This window comes from Mizuhopecten yessoensis, unplaced genomic scaffold (assembly GCF_002113885.1).
Source record: "Mizuhopecten yessoensis strain PY_sf001 unplaced genomic scaffold, ASM211388v2 scaffold7551, whole genome shotgun sequence".
In the NCBI taxonomy this organism is placed as follows: Eukaryota; Metazoa; Mollusca; class Bivalvia; order Pectinida; family Pectinidae; genus Mizuhopecten; species Mizuhopecten yessoensis.
In genome coordinates this window covers 286,487-304,025 of record NW_018407104.1, presented here as the reverse complement: position 1 = coordinate 304,025, position 17,539 = coordinate 286,487, and the positions used below count along the sequence as shown (strand labels likewise).

At 35.4% G+C, this 17,539-nt stretch overlaps 1 protein-coding gene across 3 annotated transcripts in view; it reads left to right on the top strand.

The window, feature by feature from the left end:
• Positions 1-17,539, top strand: part of LOC110453963 (fibroblast growth factor 18-like) — a 55,900-nt gene that overhangs the window by 24,132 nt on the left and 14,229 nt on the right. For all 3 annotated transcript variants that reach the window (XM_021503222.1, XM_021503223.1, XM_021503221.1), the window contains exon 2: positions 11,016-11,073. In XM_021503222.1, coding sequence (XP_021358897.1) covers positions 11,016-11,073 — 58 coding nt within the window. The remainder of the gene's footprint in view (positions 1-11,015; positions 11,074-17,539) is intronic.

Below are 17,539 nucleotides of genomic sequence, written 5' to 3'. Positions count from 1 at the left end.
TGACATTCACATTCGGACATTCTTTGTGTCAGTTTTTAGCACAGACGTCAGTTAGCAGTTGTCTTTTCAGTCTCAAAGTCCCCGTTAACCCTTATTCTAGAAATATACGCCTGTCCCAACGGATTTCGGTTCAAGATGCCAGTTAATGCCCCTATGCATGTCGAAAATGACCTGCTAACACGTGACCATGCGGAACGTGAGGCGTGGAATGACAGATGCCCTGGCCCCGCCGGTGCGTGGCTTGTCCGTAATGACCACGTACAGGGGATAGGGTTCGAGTCGGGATTAATACAAGATACGGGTATCATGACAAAGAAAGCTTCCTATGTGTAAGGTATCTAGCTGTGTGATCGCGATTCGATCGGTGACGTACCGTTATGATAGAAGTGTCCTGTCCCGTTAGGTTTGTCTGGCACTTCAAACTTGTTTGCATACCATTCCGTACCTGTGGCTTGGGAGTCGTGCCCCAGTCAAGGACACGTAGACTTATTGACTATAGGAACCACAGCGGGGATGAAATCAAGAGTACCCGACTTCTAATCCACAAGAATGTCCGTCCTGATATGCTCTTCTTGAACAGCCTTGAACCTTCTTATACAGATAGAACAAACTTCAGAACCAACATTACCCCTTATATGAAGATTTGATTTTAATCTTCCTGATATTGAAATTGATAGTGCCGTTCTAGAAGAACATTGACCTTGATATAAGTCACACTACAATAGCAGTTAGGGAGATTCACCTTCACTATCTAGGCAGCCTCCTGTCATGATTTGACAGTATGACCCCAGGAAGCCTCGAACCGCTTCGTACAGCAAGAACAAATACCAAAACAACTCTTCCCATGTTACATTAACAGTTTTTAATTGTCGTGCCAGGGTTGTGGGATGTCCTGTACGCTGTGACTATGGTGTTAGCATTAACATACTGTCATGCTATCTATGTTAGATCTGAAACTATGCACCTGATGCCGTCATGGTACCGGTGACATGTAGGCCTAAATTCAAAGTATTTGTCACTCTTGCAAGAGCGGAATTACTGTAACAAGTCCCACCGAGGTTAAAACAAGAGATTCTGTTATCTTATTATCACATATATATGTGGTGTATTCATACAAATATCATGACACTATAATGCCAGGTAAATATCGGAAAAAAACTGACAGGTGTCTTCATTATTCGAACAAGCACTCGTGTTTTGATTTGGTTTGTATTTAAGAGGACTGTTTGGTCAAGGGCTGTATAGATACACTCTAGAACATGTCTTCTTTCCTTTCTTTGTCGGCACAGCTGGTAGAACTACTTCGTTTCAATGTAGTGATTATTGATATAAGCATGTTTTAAAAGGCTCGATAGAATGTGCCGAGTGTCACATGTAAGTATTCAGTGTGATTCCGGATTAATTTAGGGACATAGTAATAGCATGTAGGGCGACAGGAATGCATATATCCGTGCACAGTTACGCTCACTTCTGTCTCACGCCGATGCACGCCTTTTGTAATGTTTGTTGATCTTGGTATCAAATACCAATAGGACATTCCTGTTAAGTTTGTAGTGCCGCTATTGGTATGTCAGCTTGGACGAGGTCACATATATATACGATGATTAGGCAGAGTCACCGATCGCCGGCTCTATCGCTACGTGTGTCTTGTTTAACGAAACACTGGTTTCTACATAGGCGCGGACATGTTACGAATAACAAAACCCTATAATTGCAATTTGTAGGCCTACCTGTACCTTGTCTCATTGCTGCGATTATCGTGGAGTGTTAGGAACGTGCCTTTACTACTAAAGCAGAGTGTAGATTTAGCAAGATTGCATATTTTACTGAAAGTGTTAAGTTCAAAACAGTTCTTTTAAAAAATATTATTTGTATACGAACTGACATATTTTGCATACTATTAAACGAAAAACAAGATTTGACGTAACACCAACACAAAAGAAATGGCATTATGAACCCCGGACACGCCGGAAGTGAAACCACAAAGTTGCCTGCACTACATGTGCGCAGACGCCATGATGACTTCCGTCAAATCTAGAAGAGTATGAAGATCACAAACAATCTAATGCAAAATAATTTTTGGTCATGACGACATTTGTAGGTATTCTACAGCGTAGATTGAAGCTATCCCAGTAGGAACCCCATGCTTAAATGTTTAAAGTCTTGATATTGAAGGCAGACCATCGACTGTGACATATCTATAAGAAAGAGATGCTTGTTTGTTGCTACAAGGGACAGGCAAATCAACAACCTTGCACTATTCATACTAGAGATAAATGTTTTGATAGTTAGTTGATTATGTTGCATCTTTAATGTCGTCTTCTGGTTGATTGAGATGCAAGTCATTCTCGAAATTCTCGTATTTAAAGACATTCAACGGCATTTCAGAATGTGAAATTAATTCAGCTCATCAAAAATCCAACAACGGATCGATTTAAAAAAAATGACCCATTAAATAATAATGACCACCATTAAATGATCTAAAATAATGACCCATTAAATAATATGACTACCAGTAAATGATATGAAATCATGACTAATTAAATACTAATGACCACCATTAAATGATCTGAAATAATGACCCATTCAATAATTATAACTACCATTAAATATTGAACCAATTATACATTTTTTATATATACTGTAGGTGTCTTATATTATCAACATGCAGTTGCATATATGCTTGGTTTTGATGTCATGTTTCTATTATTTAGAACAGTAATTGTGATTTTAATGATAATGGTAAGTAAAGCGGTCAAATTTAATTTTTAACAACCTAACTGACATTCTTTTTAAACAAGCTGTCTATTAATGTTTTGTTGTCTCATGCTAAATTTTGTTGAATTAATAATTCATGGCAATATGTAAATATTTCTGTTAATTAGCATTTCCTGTCTGTTATATGTAAGATGTTGCACTGCCCATGGTATTAAGATTAATCGTGTTATAATACTACAGTGAGATTAATAGCCTCATAAAGTACATTGATATCCTTACATGTGTTAGGAGGGATATCAACCACTTGTCCTAGCACTTATATCTGCTGTCATAAGAAAAACGCACCGCTGTAGAATGTAAGTCCAGTGAAAATAGAACATGTCCCGCGCTGTATAGGGTTACACCATTCCTCAACATCGTATTACAAACATGTATTTATATATATATGTTTATGGATGGAAAAAAATCTAACCGAGTCGTGAAGATTTTGAAAAATGTGATGGCAACTATGATCGTTATTGTGCCAGCTTGTCATCTGTATTAGCAAGATTATACATAAAAACGGTACCGTGTACTTTTAACCGAGGTCACATCTAGGGGTGAGGACTTAATTATGGTTGAAAAGTATTCGGTCTCATACTGTGTGGCCATGATTTAATGACTTTGTAACAAAATCGTCTGTATTAAATGCGTAAAACCTGTAAAAGAAAATCAGGAAAAAATGCAGGCCCTGTCACTGAATGTGCGAGCTAGCTCTCAGTCGGGAGACAGAAACACACGAGTTTTTTGGGGAAGCAACTTCCCTGGTGTTCGGTGTCCAGCCCTCTATACACTCCGTATTTTATGGTTAGGTATTTTTCACCTCTCGTTATTTTCACCTGCCATCCGATATGTATGCTGTGATTTGTTAATTACACCTGTCGGGGTATATTTGTTTGACGATACACCTGGACAATACCCAAGCATAACTGGGCATAGAAAAAAACTTGAAGATAATCGGTGATACATGCTTATTTCCAGAATGGACATGTTCCACGTTTCCATCAAGTTGTCGATAACAAACCCACCCTTGTCATTCCGCCATTGATAACAACCTGTCGGAATCGGACACTTCCACTTCCTCCGAATAATACCTTGTCATTCTTGATGCTTGTAACCCTGTCAAATGAGTGACAAATTTGTTTTTGAAAACGAATTAAAACCAACAGACAGTTAACTGTTTGTATCGTGTTTGGATGCGAGAGGGACACAAGAAAGTCCACCTGACTCAACCTGTGGGAAAATTCAATTTAAATACTCGTCATGCATTTCTATCTAAATATCTAAATGGTTATAAACGAGTCAATGTGTTTTCCTTGTGTAATGTTATCCCTTTCAATAGTAAATGGGGAAAATGCATACCAATGAGTGTACAATACGAAACCGAATTGTAACGTCATCATTTCAAGGTTTAAGAAATATGTCGGATTTTTTTATTACCTATTTTTTAATACTTGCTTTGTCATTTTAAATGATTTGTATAACGTTTCTTTTAAGAATTATGACATGTCATTACGTGTGTGAATGGACCACACGTACACAAACTATTTTGTATTATATTCAATTCAATTTCATTCAATATTTTATCGCTCATTTAATATATTACTGGAATTATTTTGTTAATCTGTCGAAAAGTGTTAACAATGCATATATCCCTCAAAATTTCAACGTTACCCCACCCAGGTATCGGTCCATAACAATTCTCCACGATTAGTTCCAAACCACAGAAACAATTTATGACATAGTTAGCATATATTTGTATCATTATAACTTGCTATCATTTTTTTTATCCTTGTTACCATTGATCCATACCAATGCTTCATAATGTCATCTAATGTGCATAGATTTCTCAAGTATTTAGGTAGCAACGAAACAGCACGTTCTAATCTCGATATCTTTTCTCTCATTGACGAGGCCAAAATACTCCCGAAGTCTTGTATTAGTGTGTCTTATACGGTCTTACCTGAACGGGTTTCAATTAAATGAATCGCTCAGTTGTTAGATGATGCGACAAATGTTGAGGATGAGCAGGTTATAACAAATGATAGCCACGAAACTATGATCAGTAATATCTCTACCGTACCCGAGCATGTCGCCAAATACTGTCAACTCATCGTGTGGGTTGTCGACTACTTTTCTGTTTGCAATACAAGGATAATGGTTCATGTTTATGAGCTACTACTGTTCTTGTGATCATACATTTATGATGAAAATACGTTTGTTTTGGAAGTTGTTTCTCGCACTACTTGCTCTTTTTGATCAATTCAACTTTTGTTCAATACACAAAACTAAATTCATTTAAATTTAATTGATTTTTTTATGTCGTTCATGAATACAGCCCGACCTTATCGTGACACCAGATAGCAAAGTGTTTTTTTATTTGATAGCCACCTTCCCCTTTTTCTGATTTGTAGTTATGAATGACACAGCACAAAGGAGTCGTAGGAAGGAAATGAAATAAATACGTAGTGTCTATTTTAACACTTTTGCACAATATTTCTAAATATGAAAACAGAATATTTTCATTGGACTTAATCACCCTTATTCACCCAAGGACCAGTGTATCCCCCAGTGAGAGTGTGTCCTCGCTCGTTATTCACTATTTGACTAGCTCCACATTTTCCTGCAACGTAGGGGATCTACGCAATTGTCCTACTCCAAGGTAGATCCCATCAGGATTGACCCAACCACAAGGATTCTTAACGTAGTCAGAAATATTCGTAAGAGATCTAAAGCGATTCTGGACATTTTATGGAACGAACCTATAAGGATTTAATGCATTTTATAGACAACTCGTGTGTTCTGTTTACCAATAAACTTCTTATCAAGAGTTCTCTAGTGAGGTACTTCAATATGTGTATGACATTTGCACAATTAATCTTAATTAGCTTTCCTCCCCTGTAGTAGCAATCAAGCCGAGCCTGCTTTTGAAGTTTACCTGGGTACTCACGAGTCTATTATGGATTTCAGAACTTCTTGCATGGAATTTTCGAACCACTTAACCATGGTTTCCAACCAGAATTTTTTAAATCTACGATAAGGACATGTTACGGACGTCATTATAATTTGATTTCCTATATGATATTAAATGTCTTCGATAATTAAAGACTTGAGCACTGTGTCTTATGCTGAAGCTGTGGAATATTCCGTCTTGTGTAGTGGCGTTGAAGCTGTGGAATATTCAGTCTTGTGTAGTGGCGTTGTAGTGTATGTTGAAGCTGTGGAATATTCAGTCTTGTGTAGTGGCGTTGTGGTGTATGTTGAAGCTGTGGAATAGTCAGTATTGTGTAGTGACGTTGTGGTGTATGTTGAAGCTGTGGAATATTCAGTCCTGTGTAGTGTCGTTGTGGTGTATGTTGAAGCTGTGAAATAGTCAGTCTTGTGTAGTGGCGTTGTGGTGTATGTTGAAGCTGTGGAATAGTCAGTCTTGTTTAGTGGCGTTGTGGTGTATTTTCTCCTTGTATGGTGAAGCTGTTGTATATTTTGTCAATGTGTGATGACGATGTGGTGTATTTAGATTACCAGTCTTCTAGTGTGCTTTAAGAAATTCAAATATGCTCCAAATATTCATCATTTGAAATTTACTGTTTGTGCAGTTAATCCAAATCTGTCACAAATGACATTTAGTATTGAAGGTACATTGTATATTCCATAAATATCTGTATCATATTTAAACACTGCCCCCGTCTAAATAAATTATGCTTTTTTGTGGGTGGGTGTGGCTACATATGTTACGCAATGTACATATATTTGACCATTTTGTTTGTTTGTTAATTTCGTTAATTCGTTATTGTTATAAGGTAGGAATAGCATGACAATGCAATAGTATAGTACTAATGTACTTTTCAAAGCCTGTATTAGTACTTTCAGGGTGACATGAATCACGTGTTTTAGGGTTCCTTGTCTAACACACCTGAGCCAGTTGATGTAACCTATGAAGTTGATTGTGTTATTTTGTTGTCTTGTAAATGACAGGTTAAACGTAGGCGTTATGTGTTAACTAATTTGTTTCTAGCTCTTAACCCGATCTTAACAGTCCGTCCTAGACCGTTCATTCTGACATATTAATTCCTCTTTAGGTTGTTGATGCGAGCAGAAAATAGACACTTAAAGAGATACAATTCTGAATTATTTCAATCACTCGGTTTTGACAAAGTGTATCCTAGATATGTAGACATTTGTTGGTAGGACTCAGGTAACAGGGTACCTGATTCTGGGTGGCAGCATGGATTGCGAGTTTTTTTTTTTTACTGTAGTTAAAGATAATTACCTCTACAAAGAGGGCCACTAGCGTTGCGTGATGCAAACACATGTTATTATCCAATCTCAGAATTTGTTTAATGTCGTTACACTCTACCAAGGTAGACAGGATCAAACGGTATCTCCTTGACCTCAGAGAGCTTGTTCTTTTGACCTCTAACCTTGCTTTAGTATGAGGTCAGCTAATCACTTTCACATTCTTACGTCAGGTAACAGGTCACGCCTCCATGGTCAGAGCGAGGCATACAGGTGCAGCAGCGTGCATGTACGTAATCGGTTACTCGGTGGCGAATGCCAGCAAATCCACTTTGATCAGACGCCGTGCAATGTATCTCCAGACCGAGGCTAAACGTTAATTTATGACTCCTAACTAACCAGAAGAACCAAGAAAAAACAATAAATTTTATATGTAACAGTTACATTTTAAAATGAAATTCCACATAAGATGTATGTTTTATTTCTTGCTTTACTTGATATAAATGTCCTTTATTTGGGGTTATGACGTCATCGTATACGTTAAACATAAATTGTGTATATACAATCGCTTCCCATATGTGTAACCCATATTTGATGCTACTCAGTTTAACAGATGATTGATTAGGATGGGCATATACCTTTTGATTTAAGTATTACAGGTGTGAATTACTAGTTGAAAAAAATTATACGTAACTAAATTGTTTCCAATTTACCTGTCTTCAAGATTTAAAGATTCAACGTGTTACTAAAAGGTATTATCTTTTTAACAGCATATTGAATCTTAAGATATTTTTACAAGTATAAACTACTCGAGTTTCTGGCAGAAAATAAGGAGCAGTATCCTTGTGGGTTTCAATGGTAACAGAACAATAGTTTTTTTTATCTTTATAAATCTTCCGAAGATGTTCACAGATTTGGCTACAAATAAATAGGATTTAATAAAAAAAAAAAAATCTTCTTCCTTAATTCAATTGTCATTTTGATGAGTCCTATATGGAAGAAATAGCCATATGTATTGGAGGCATGGTAGTCTCGTGGTAGGACGTCGGCTCGTGATCCAAGGATTGGGGCTTTGAGTCAAGGCACCGTGTTGTATCTTTTAACAAGATACCTTATTCCGCTTGTTCCAATCTACTTAGCTGTAAATGAGTACGTGGTTGGGCAGTGCTAGAATTGTTAAATGCTAGATGTGAGCGCCGAAATGGCAGCATCGGCTGTATGCTCCCTTGGGAGTTGAGAAAGATATTGGCTGGTTGCAAAGGTCCTATAACCACGGATAATAATAAGTGAAGCGCTTTCAGACGACCTACGAACTAGGATGGGATAAAGCGGTATATAAGAACCTCGAATTATCAATTATTATTATTATATGTTAAAGTAAAATGGTTTCTTTGTTTGGCTTTCTGCGTTAAGTTACTTATGCTACAAATAGGTGCTTTCTTACTTCATATTTCTAGTGATAAGGTTTGTTATGTATTAAGCACAGCTGGGTAAAACAATTTCATTGTGAGTGTGTGTCTGCAGTATTAAGGTATACGTCGCCTCATGTAATATATCATTTCGTTATGACACTTAATCGCTTTCGAAAGAATACAAAATAGTAAAATGTAAGCTTTCAAGTTCAACGAGATACGTGCTAGTGTCTTAAAAACGAATCAACGGGTTGAACAAGCCAGTATCCTTCACTTGAACTTGGGGCCTTTTATCGAAGTAAATCAGATTTTTAAGCTAATGATAATGCTTATGTGTACATGTAATAAAGTAGAGTAATATTGATCTAACTGCCTGTACTCAGTGGACATTTTAGTATCACTGTTTCTCATTCTTTTGTGAGGATTAACATGTGTTGATACTAGACCTTATAACAAACACTACGAGTAACGTCACCACCTGTGTGAGCGCCACATAAGAACGTGTATCGGGAGCATTCCAAACATATTTACCAGACATTTTTAACTTTTAAATCAATCAGCTTGAAAGCGTTTAATTCAAACGCTCACTTAACTTAGATATTATTCGCACGTTTGCAATGCATCAAAAAGCAGAAGCCTTTTGTGCGCTGTTACTGCGCGTAAATTGTTTCCCAGTAAATATCATTCATTTGTGGAAAGAAAACATCAGCATGTGCATAATGTTTAATAAACTAAACATAAAAATAGTATTTGGATACACATTATGTAGATGTTTTACGAGAAGTTGGCTTGAAAACGAGACACCACATAGGTATTAGATAAACCGTGTTGATGGGATAATTGTATGAGTATTTCTACACAGATGTAGTATCAGAACTGTGTAATACGCCACCTGTGTAAACGTTACAGGTGTCTTACACATAAACATAACACAAAATCTAAATACCATGAGCTGAAAACAAAATGTTCGCTTGAATCCAATACTGATAAGATAGGAACGGACCATGGGGGAACTTTAAATAAATTCGTCCCACATTGTTTCAATAAATAATTTAGAAAACAAAGTCAATTAATTCACTACAAGCATGTGTTTAATAGAGCAAAAGTGAATAAGTCAGGTCAAAACAACTTTTTTGGAAGATTTACAAACGTTCAGTACAGCTTGTACAAAAATATACTGTGAAATCACTATTTTTCGTGGGTTTTTTCAATTTCGTTGATTTTTTGGGTAACTTTCATCCACGAACTCATACGCCCACGAAGTAAATACAAGATTGATATAAAGTAATTTTCCGTTTGAGTGGGTACTCGTAATCCACGAATTTATGTAACCACGAAATGGTGTTTTGTCGGGAAACCATGAAATTTGGGTCCCACGAAAATATATCTGATTTCACAGTATCAGGAAAGGACTAGCGGATGGAAAGGAAGGTAATTGTGTCGTACAAAATGTAGATAAAAGAAGGAAACTACAGTGATTTGAACGAGGTCTAACACCTGTTCACCGTCCAAGCTCTTAATCGTCTATTCTGCTGAGTAATTGAAGAATAACACATTAATTTATGGTGTTATTGTGTCTAGAACGTTGACAAGTATGTCAAAAATATACAAATATGGAAAAATGTCGAGCCTAAGTACATGTACCGAAACCACGTACTGGACATAAAGCTATACTTAGTGTTCAAGAGAGTATAATAGGTTTTGTGTTCCCAGATTGAGAAATGTTTTACATAAATGGCAGTTTAGTATAAGCACACACATATATATATATGACCTTGGAGAGTCAGAGACAGTGGTGTTTTCATGGGCGTTTAGTTACATTGATGCCAGCGGTTGTTTTCCTTTCCGTGGATTGTGTAGTTATATAGACTACAAGTGTCGTTATCCTAGGTAATACGGCTCTAATCTGTTCCCACAGAACACCTGCGAGAGTCTGGTCAGAACACAATCTTAAAACATTGTAATAGAATTCATAGGAAAATCCTTGCAGAACCTTTAAAATTTGATAGGACCGACGTTGTATGTTTATGAGCAAGATTCATACCATTTTAACAGCTTAAAGGCGGAAGCCATTTGTCGTAAATGTTTCTAATAAATACATGTGATATATCTGACTCCTCCATTATAGTAAAATGCTAAAGCAAAATAGTCTATTTAGTCAAAACAGACGAGGCCCTAGTATGGTATGCAACAGGGTCACGTTGTACATCCCCGATATCCTCCCATTTTTCAATACTGACTTTCGTTCTTTCTTTCACCAGTTTTCATCCCTGACTGTCGTAAACTTTATCTACGTTTAAAACTCCTAATCAGTGCAGAGTCGGTAATATTCCGAACGTGTGAGCTAAATCCTCGTCAATTAGAATGAAAATTGGTCAAACAAATTCTATAAAATAAGTCTTATGTGTATGCTATTTTGATCTTCGATATTACTTACTCCTTTAAACATATTCTTCATAAATTTATTCTAGCCCATTAAGACTAAAATAAAAAAACATAGATAAATATACATGTACATCCCTATTTAAAAGTAATTCCTTATCAAAATCTTGAAAATACACAATATGTGAGGAGTTCGCTGATTGATGTGTATTTTTGTTTATTTTATAGGTTGTTGACGCTGCTGCTCATTTTACATTGGTGTGTTGTGAACGCTTCAGGAAACCAGGTAGGTTTAGAATTGATGACGAAATACACATGTTTGCTGACGTCATATGGTATGCATATAATGCTGTAAAAGTAATTAGTGTTTCAGAAAGGTATTTGTGTCACTCGACGGTTATACGATTTGAATTGTTGCGTCAAGCGAGACATTTGCAAGATATATTCATTGAAATAGAATAGTGTTGTGTTGTGTTACTGATGAAACAGATGTTACTTCAACAGGGCTTATTGTTGAAGGAAAATAAATATTCTGATATATCATTCCAGGATAATGGGGTTAATATAGGTAATATGTAGATTGATGCTCTGTATAAAGTAACATGGGTACAAATTACCGAGACGTTAGCCTTTAATTAGAACTCGGATCGTATTTATACCTCGCCTGAAACGCTCTACAATGGTACCCGCCAGCGAACACCCCGGGTCGGGGGGCACACAGCCACGAGAGGAGGTAAAACGCATGGTATTGTAGCCCAAGTCGTAAAACCGAGATGTTTATTTCGATTCAAGGTTGTAAATTGACATTGAAAGGAATTACCTTCGCTATCTGGTAATTTAAGAATGTGTTCAAAACGTGTCGAAGAGAAAACAAAGCTTCCACTGACTTGTCGAGTCCTTCAGTGGGTATCCTTTTACACTTGATACTTTCTATCATATTAGTGAAGATGAATTTTTGCTAACGTGATAAGGAACAGATCTATGGCTCTTTCTACTTGAATGCTTAATATTTCATAATATAATTCAGAATTTCACATTTGTTACGTTCAAAGAGTATTTAGCTAGTACGTGTGAGGATTATTATTACAAAGTGTATTTTAATCGGTTTATATTCATTCAAATTGGGAGTTTATTGTGCAGGATGACAGAGCGTTTTCATATTCATTGTAGATGTGCTTGTTTGCTATTTATTCAGGTAAACATCTAGATTTCATATTAAGTTGCCCTACGAGGTATGCTCGGAGCGTAAAACCACCTCCGCTCACAAGGCTATATCAGTCGGGGATAAAGTGATATCTCAGTACAGGAAATAAAATTAAGTGTCATTTTTCAAGCGGACAAAAATGATAAATTCCTTCTAATATTTTTTTAATGTCTTGCATAATTAGTTGTCGTCTCAGTGATGTTCATATTCATCATAATTTGTGTAAATGGCAATAAAGAAAAGTGACTTTATCTGTAAATAAAGTATGTCGGGCCGAACTTGCGGTATACCATGCTTCTATATCCCATGCCACATTACGTGGGAAAGAGTGTCTGTAAAGTATCATCATGTGCTTAGAAATACCGAATACGAAATTGATTTGATACCACAATGGGAATAAAGAAACAATTTCGCCATACGAGATTTGCTATCAGGGGAACAGGTATACAATAAACAATTTAACTAGTCAATAGAAAAAAAATAACAGATTCACAAGTTTGTTTGAACTGGTAAACAAGATTTACGTACAGTGGAACACAATGCTAAACACCTGTGTCATCAATAACATGTTTCTGTCAGTACAGCGGAATACGACAGGTTTGTTTTCAGTTTAACATTTTATGCAGAAAGTAACATTGAAATGATGAATCGATTTTGTCTTAAAAAAAACCCCACCTTTTGGGTAAAATAAGGAAATGAAACATGCTTTATTGCAGAATGCACGATATGCATTCTATAGAAATGTGGACCATTGGAAAAGATTTAAATAAAACTCCTTAAATGAGCTTTCATTCGAAATTGATGTTATTTAAATTATAATCCCTCTCCCCATGCCCGTATTACAGGTACACTTCTGGGGCCCCTTCTAAAATCTTGTGGTATGTCGATTAAAAATAGCCCCACATAAAATGAATTAAACTTATCAATCTTTTTTGAAGCAGTTCGGTTAGTTTGCATTCTCATTTTTTTGAATAATTTCTCTTATAATTATGTAAAAGGAAAACCTATCTTTAACTTAGAAATCTTGCTCCTGTCTAATAGCATCCTAACTAGGCTTACCTCATTCTAGCTCAACATCGTAATAACTTGTTGTTACGTAAACGATGAATAACAGACGAGCTTTGTGATCGTAATTTCAAGAACTTAGACTACGCATCCATCTTTCAGTATACTGAACAGTCCACGGAGTAAAACCCCTGACGCCACTAATGGCCGTTGGAGCTTAGAAGGTGACGAAGACTAATTAAAATGCGATCCATCACAGAGAAAGATTAAAAGTCTATAATGATCATCGAACAATTAATTTGCTTTTTTATGAACCTATCTACCAGTGGATAAAAAAGCCCTCCCATCGAAATTTGACATGTTAAGTGACGGTGTGTCATTGAAATATTGATGGATTCATAGGCGATGTTAGAATTAAATTTCATCAAAGCATAATTATCAATAGATTATAATTAATTATTGAATGTAGAAACCTGTCAAATCAAATGTGGAATAAAAAGAATCCGAATTCCGACGTGAACAATTAAATCAATACATGTGTTTTGCATTGACAGTTATTTGCTTTATATGGGTTCTGTTAAATATTGATTTATATATATATATAAATTTACCTACATAGGAGATCTTATATGCAAGCTATAAATCATTAATAATCAGTTATTTATGTCGCTAAATCAGGCTATATAATTATTGTAAACTTATTGTAATTTATTATCAATCTGTTCCACCACAAACCCATGAATAAAGATGTGACAAAAAGGTATTCGATACAGCGCGCAGTCAATCATCATACCTGTAGTACATAACTAATTTTGGAAATCATACATTAAATGGATTAAAGTGTATTTACGAATTAAATAATGATTCGGTGGTGCTAAAATCATAACCCAAGTAAATTGAAGTTAGTCAACAACCTCTGATTGTTGTTGAATGTGGACAATTGATTTTCCATTTCACACGTGGACATAATAATATATTTATACAAACAAAGTATAATCCCAAGTCTTTGATTTTAGTCATAACAGGTAAACTCGAACCGTGTGGTACGAAAAAGTAATGTCAATACATCCGAGCTTGAGAAAAGCTCAGCAAAAATGGCAACAGTCAATCTGACCCTTACCGAGACCGCAAGTCTTTTCAGAGGCTAACACAAACACCGCCAGCCTGTCTGTTATAGTTACCTACACTAAATATTTCACACTTTTAATCCATATTTTATACAATTACATAAAGATTTATTTTTTTAAGTGATTATGCCATAAATGTTAACAGATAGTTACTGTATTTTTCCTTCTATGCATTTTTTCCCCAACATGACCTTGATTTGAAATGTAGTTCATATGATCATATAACGAAGCTGTGCATGCTTTGATTGTCCAGCGAGCGGTCAGTCCGATCCCCTTCATCGTAGTATTTTATTTGTCCTAAGTAAACAAACAGTGTTTATAGTGTGTAGTCCGTCGATTACAACTGAATTGTATTGTAAATATTATATTAAAATGTATATGATATGGAGAGAATTGACCACATTTTGACCGAAACTGACCGACACATATAATAATACATCTGTAGCTGACCTTGACATTAGACCACAAACAACTTTAATTTATTAAATCGTTGCATATTTTGAAACAGTTTAGGTAATTTTGTAAACACATACTAATTAGACTCAGAATAGGTAACGTATATTCCGGAATAAATATGATATGCCAGAAAAAATACCTCCTTTATGAAATAGTAAGTCCGAATTACATGTCCTCTATAAATTCAGTTGAAAATATTTTGTCAATGTGAACGAAAGGATCTGACAAGAGGCAAAACCATCATTAGTATCATTTCCAAAAACGTATCTTCTAGTATAAAATAGGTTTATAATTCAGTTTGAGCATTAATACTTTCAAGTTGTTACACTTCAAAACATTATTATGGGTTCAACCTAGTCCTCCGTTTGTTTTCATACGTTGTATTACTTATGGATGCAAGTGTCAAGAGGATATTTTAGTAAAATACATTATGTACTTGGTTTACTACGATTCCCTATCTATTCAAGCTTCAAATCGACCGCAATTATGTGTGTTGTCAGCCAAACAAATACGTCGGCATTTTTTTTCATCAGATCTGAATTTAATCATGTATTAATTTCTTTTTGTGAGCGATATGTGTACATATAAATAGGTGATATGACAGAGCCATACACAAATTTCATCATAGATATGATATTCATACTTCTTCTATGGGGTAGTCATGCAGAACGGTGCGGCTTGTATCCCTATATGGGGAATATTCGGGGCGTAATGTTTTCTGACGGGAACATGCTCTGCATTTCAATAGGATGTGTTGCGTTTTTAAACCGTTTGACCTCTTAAAATTCATTGACTACAGGTACAGGTTCATAAACACGTTTTATATTTTGAAAGATGCATTTTTTCAACCGTAATGATCTGACGGTCGAACATGCATAGAATATTTTGAAAACACTGTTTAAGTGAATCAATTCCCATACTGTATGCATTATATGTGATGAGCGCCCACCGAAATATTGGTGTATTCTGGACTAGCGAATCGAATTCAGTTTAAACACTGTGAGAGGATACCCCACAACAATAAGAAAGAAAGGGGTCTTTATATAAAAAGCAAACTCTGAAAGTAAGATACATTTGAAAGCGATCCAGATTGGTGAGTTCTCATCCTTGTAATTTCCAAATTATTTGTATATATAATTTTCTAATGATATTCGTCCATGTAAGGAGTTTACTTTTTAAAACACCAATAAATTATTCAGCCCTTTCTGATCGTATAGCCATCAAGAGGTTTGTTTGTCAACGGTAATAAATTTCAATGCAAATATTGTATTAAGGACAAGGTAGAGTTGACCCCGGTGACCCCGTATGTCAGCACATGGTATAAATTATTCAAATTTTGGAACATAAGACGGGTCCACATCCACAGAAGCGTTTTGCCTGTCATAGAGTATTAATCAATCCAATATAGATACCATCCTTGTGGAACTATCAAAACAACAGTACATTTCTTGGTAACGGTTTCTCAATTGTAATTTATCCTTAAACATATGAAACACGAGATTTATACATTATCTAATGTGAATGTATAATAATTATTGTTACTTTCCCTAATAGAGAAAATAATGTTGTTATACATTATGTAATGTTATACGCTATAACATTCAATTCAATTCAATTATTTTATTGCTCATTTATAGCTACATAGCAAATAACAAAACAACAAATATACAAAGAAACTGCAATAGTGAACAATATATAAACTTACACAGAAGCCAGGCACAAACTTCTTAGTTCAAGTGACTGTTTTATATGTGATGGTAGATTTTTCACTTTCCCTAGTAGAGGAAATAATACAATTATGTTAGTCAAACATCTGTCACATTTCATAATGTTAAAATAATAAGTTTCATGTAATTTCTGACGAAACTGCAACATACCCGTTTGTGAAATATATTTTGACTTATTTCATAATACAAAATTTGGAACGGAATTTCATTAAATACATAATTCATCGGTACTGTACTACTGACAATAACGATATTTCATATAATTATATATTTTTTTTATTTACGACCTCTGTAAACTTTCTGAATTGTGGCGAACACATTCTGATGCATGAACAATCTTGGACGCACTGGAGCCGGTGACGTGGCTTTTAATGTCTCAGGAAATTGATAATGTCTTCTTCAAAGCAGCTAGATTACAACCAGGGAATCCCTACCCTGTCGCTTTTGAATGAAATTATGTACATATGTCATAATCACCGATTAAAAACCGGGGTTGGAATTTATTATGATTTTTATAGGTTGTTTCCCAAGAAAATCATTATATCGTTATATACATTCAAGCAGAGAACTTTAAACTATGTCCAGAATGAACAAAAATGTTTTGAAAGGAAAATTATTAATGCTCATATAGAAAAAAAAATACCATGAGCGGTATCAATCAGAATGTCTGCCATGATAGGAAATAAAATCTAGGGTAATGTGGAATTGAATTCTATAAATTTCAATCCAGGGTAGCATTATCCTGCCTTAAAACGAATTCTGATACTATCGTACTTCTATGGTACTTAATAAAATTTCTTAATATTTTATGGACGTTATACTTCGTGATATGTGCAGTCTAAAAAATCGATGTTTTCTCCAATAATGTATGTAATGTGGTTTCGTTGTCATGATTCGCATTACTAGCTTGACAGTACTTCGATTTGACCTAGATTCAAAAATGGGTTGCATCGATAAAAAGCAAAGACGCTTACCTTTCCGGAACTCCTTGTCCTCATATCTATTTTCGTTTTTCAGTGCTATTTTAAAAGATCTTTTGTTCGTTCAAATGTTTTCGTACTTTCATCAGGTTTGAGTTCAAATTCCGGGTTTGTCCAAATTTCGGTTTTATCTTATTGTTTTATTGTTTCGCTGATATTGCTTTCACAACAAGTAACTTACCCATAGTCTTTAATATGCTTTACTACGCCTCCGTTCTACGCCTATCTTTAGTATCATATGCAAAGAAAGGCT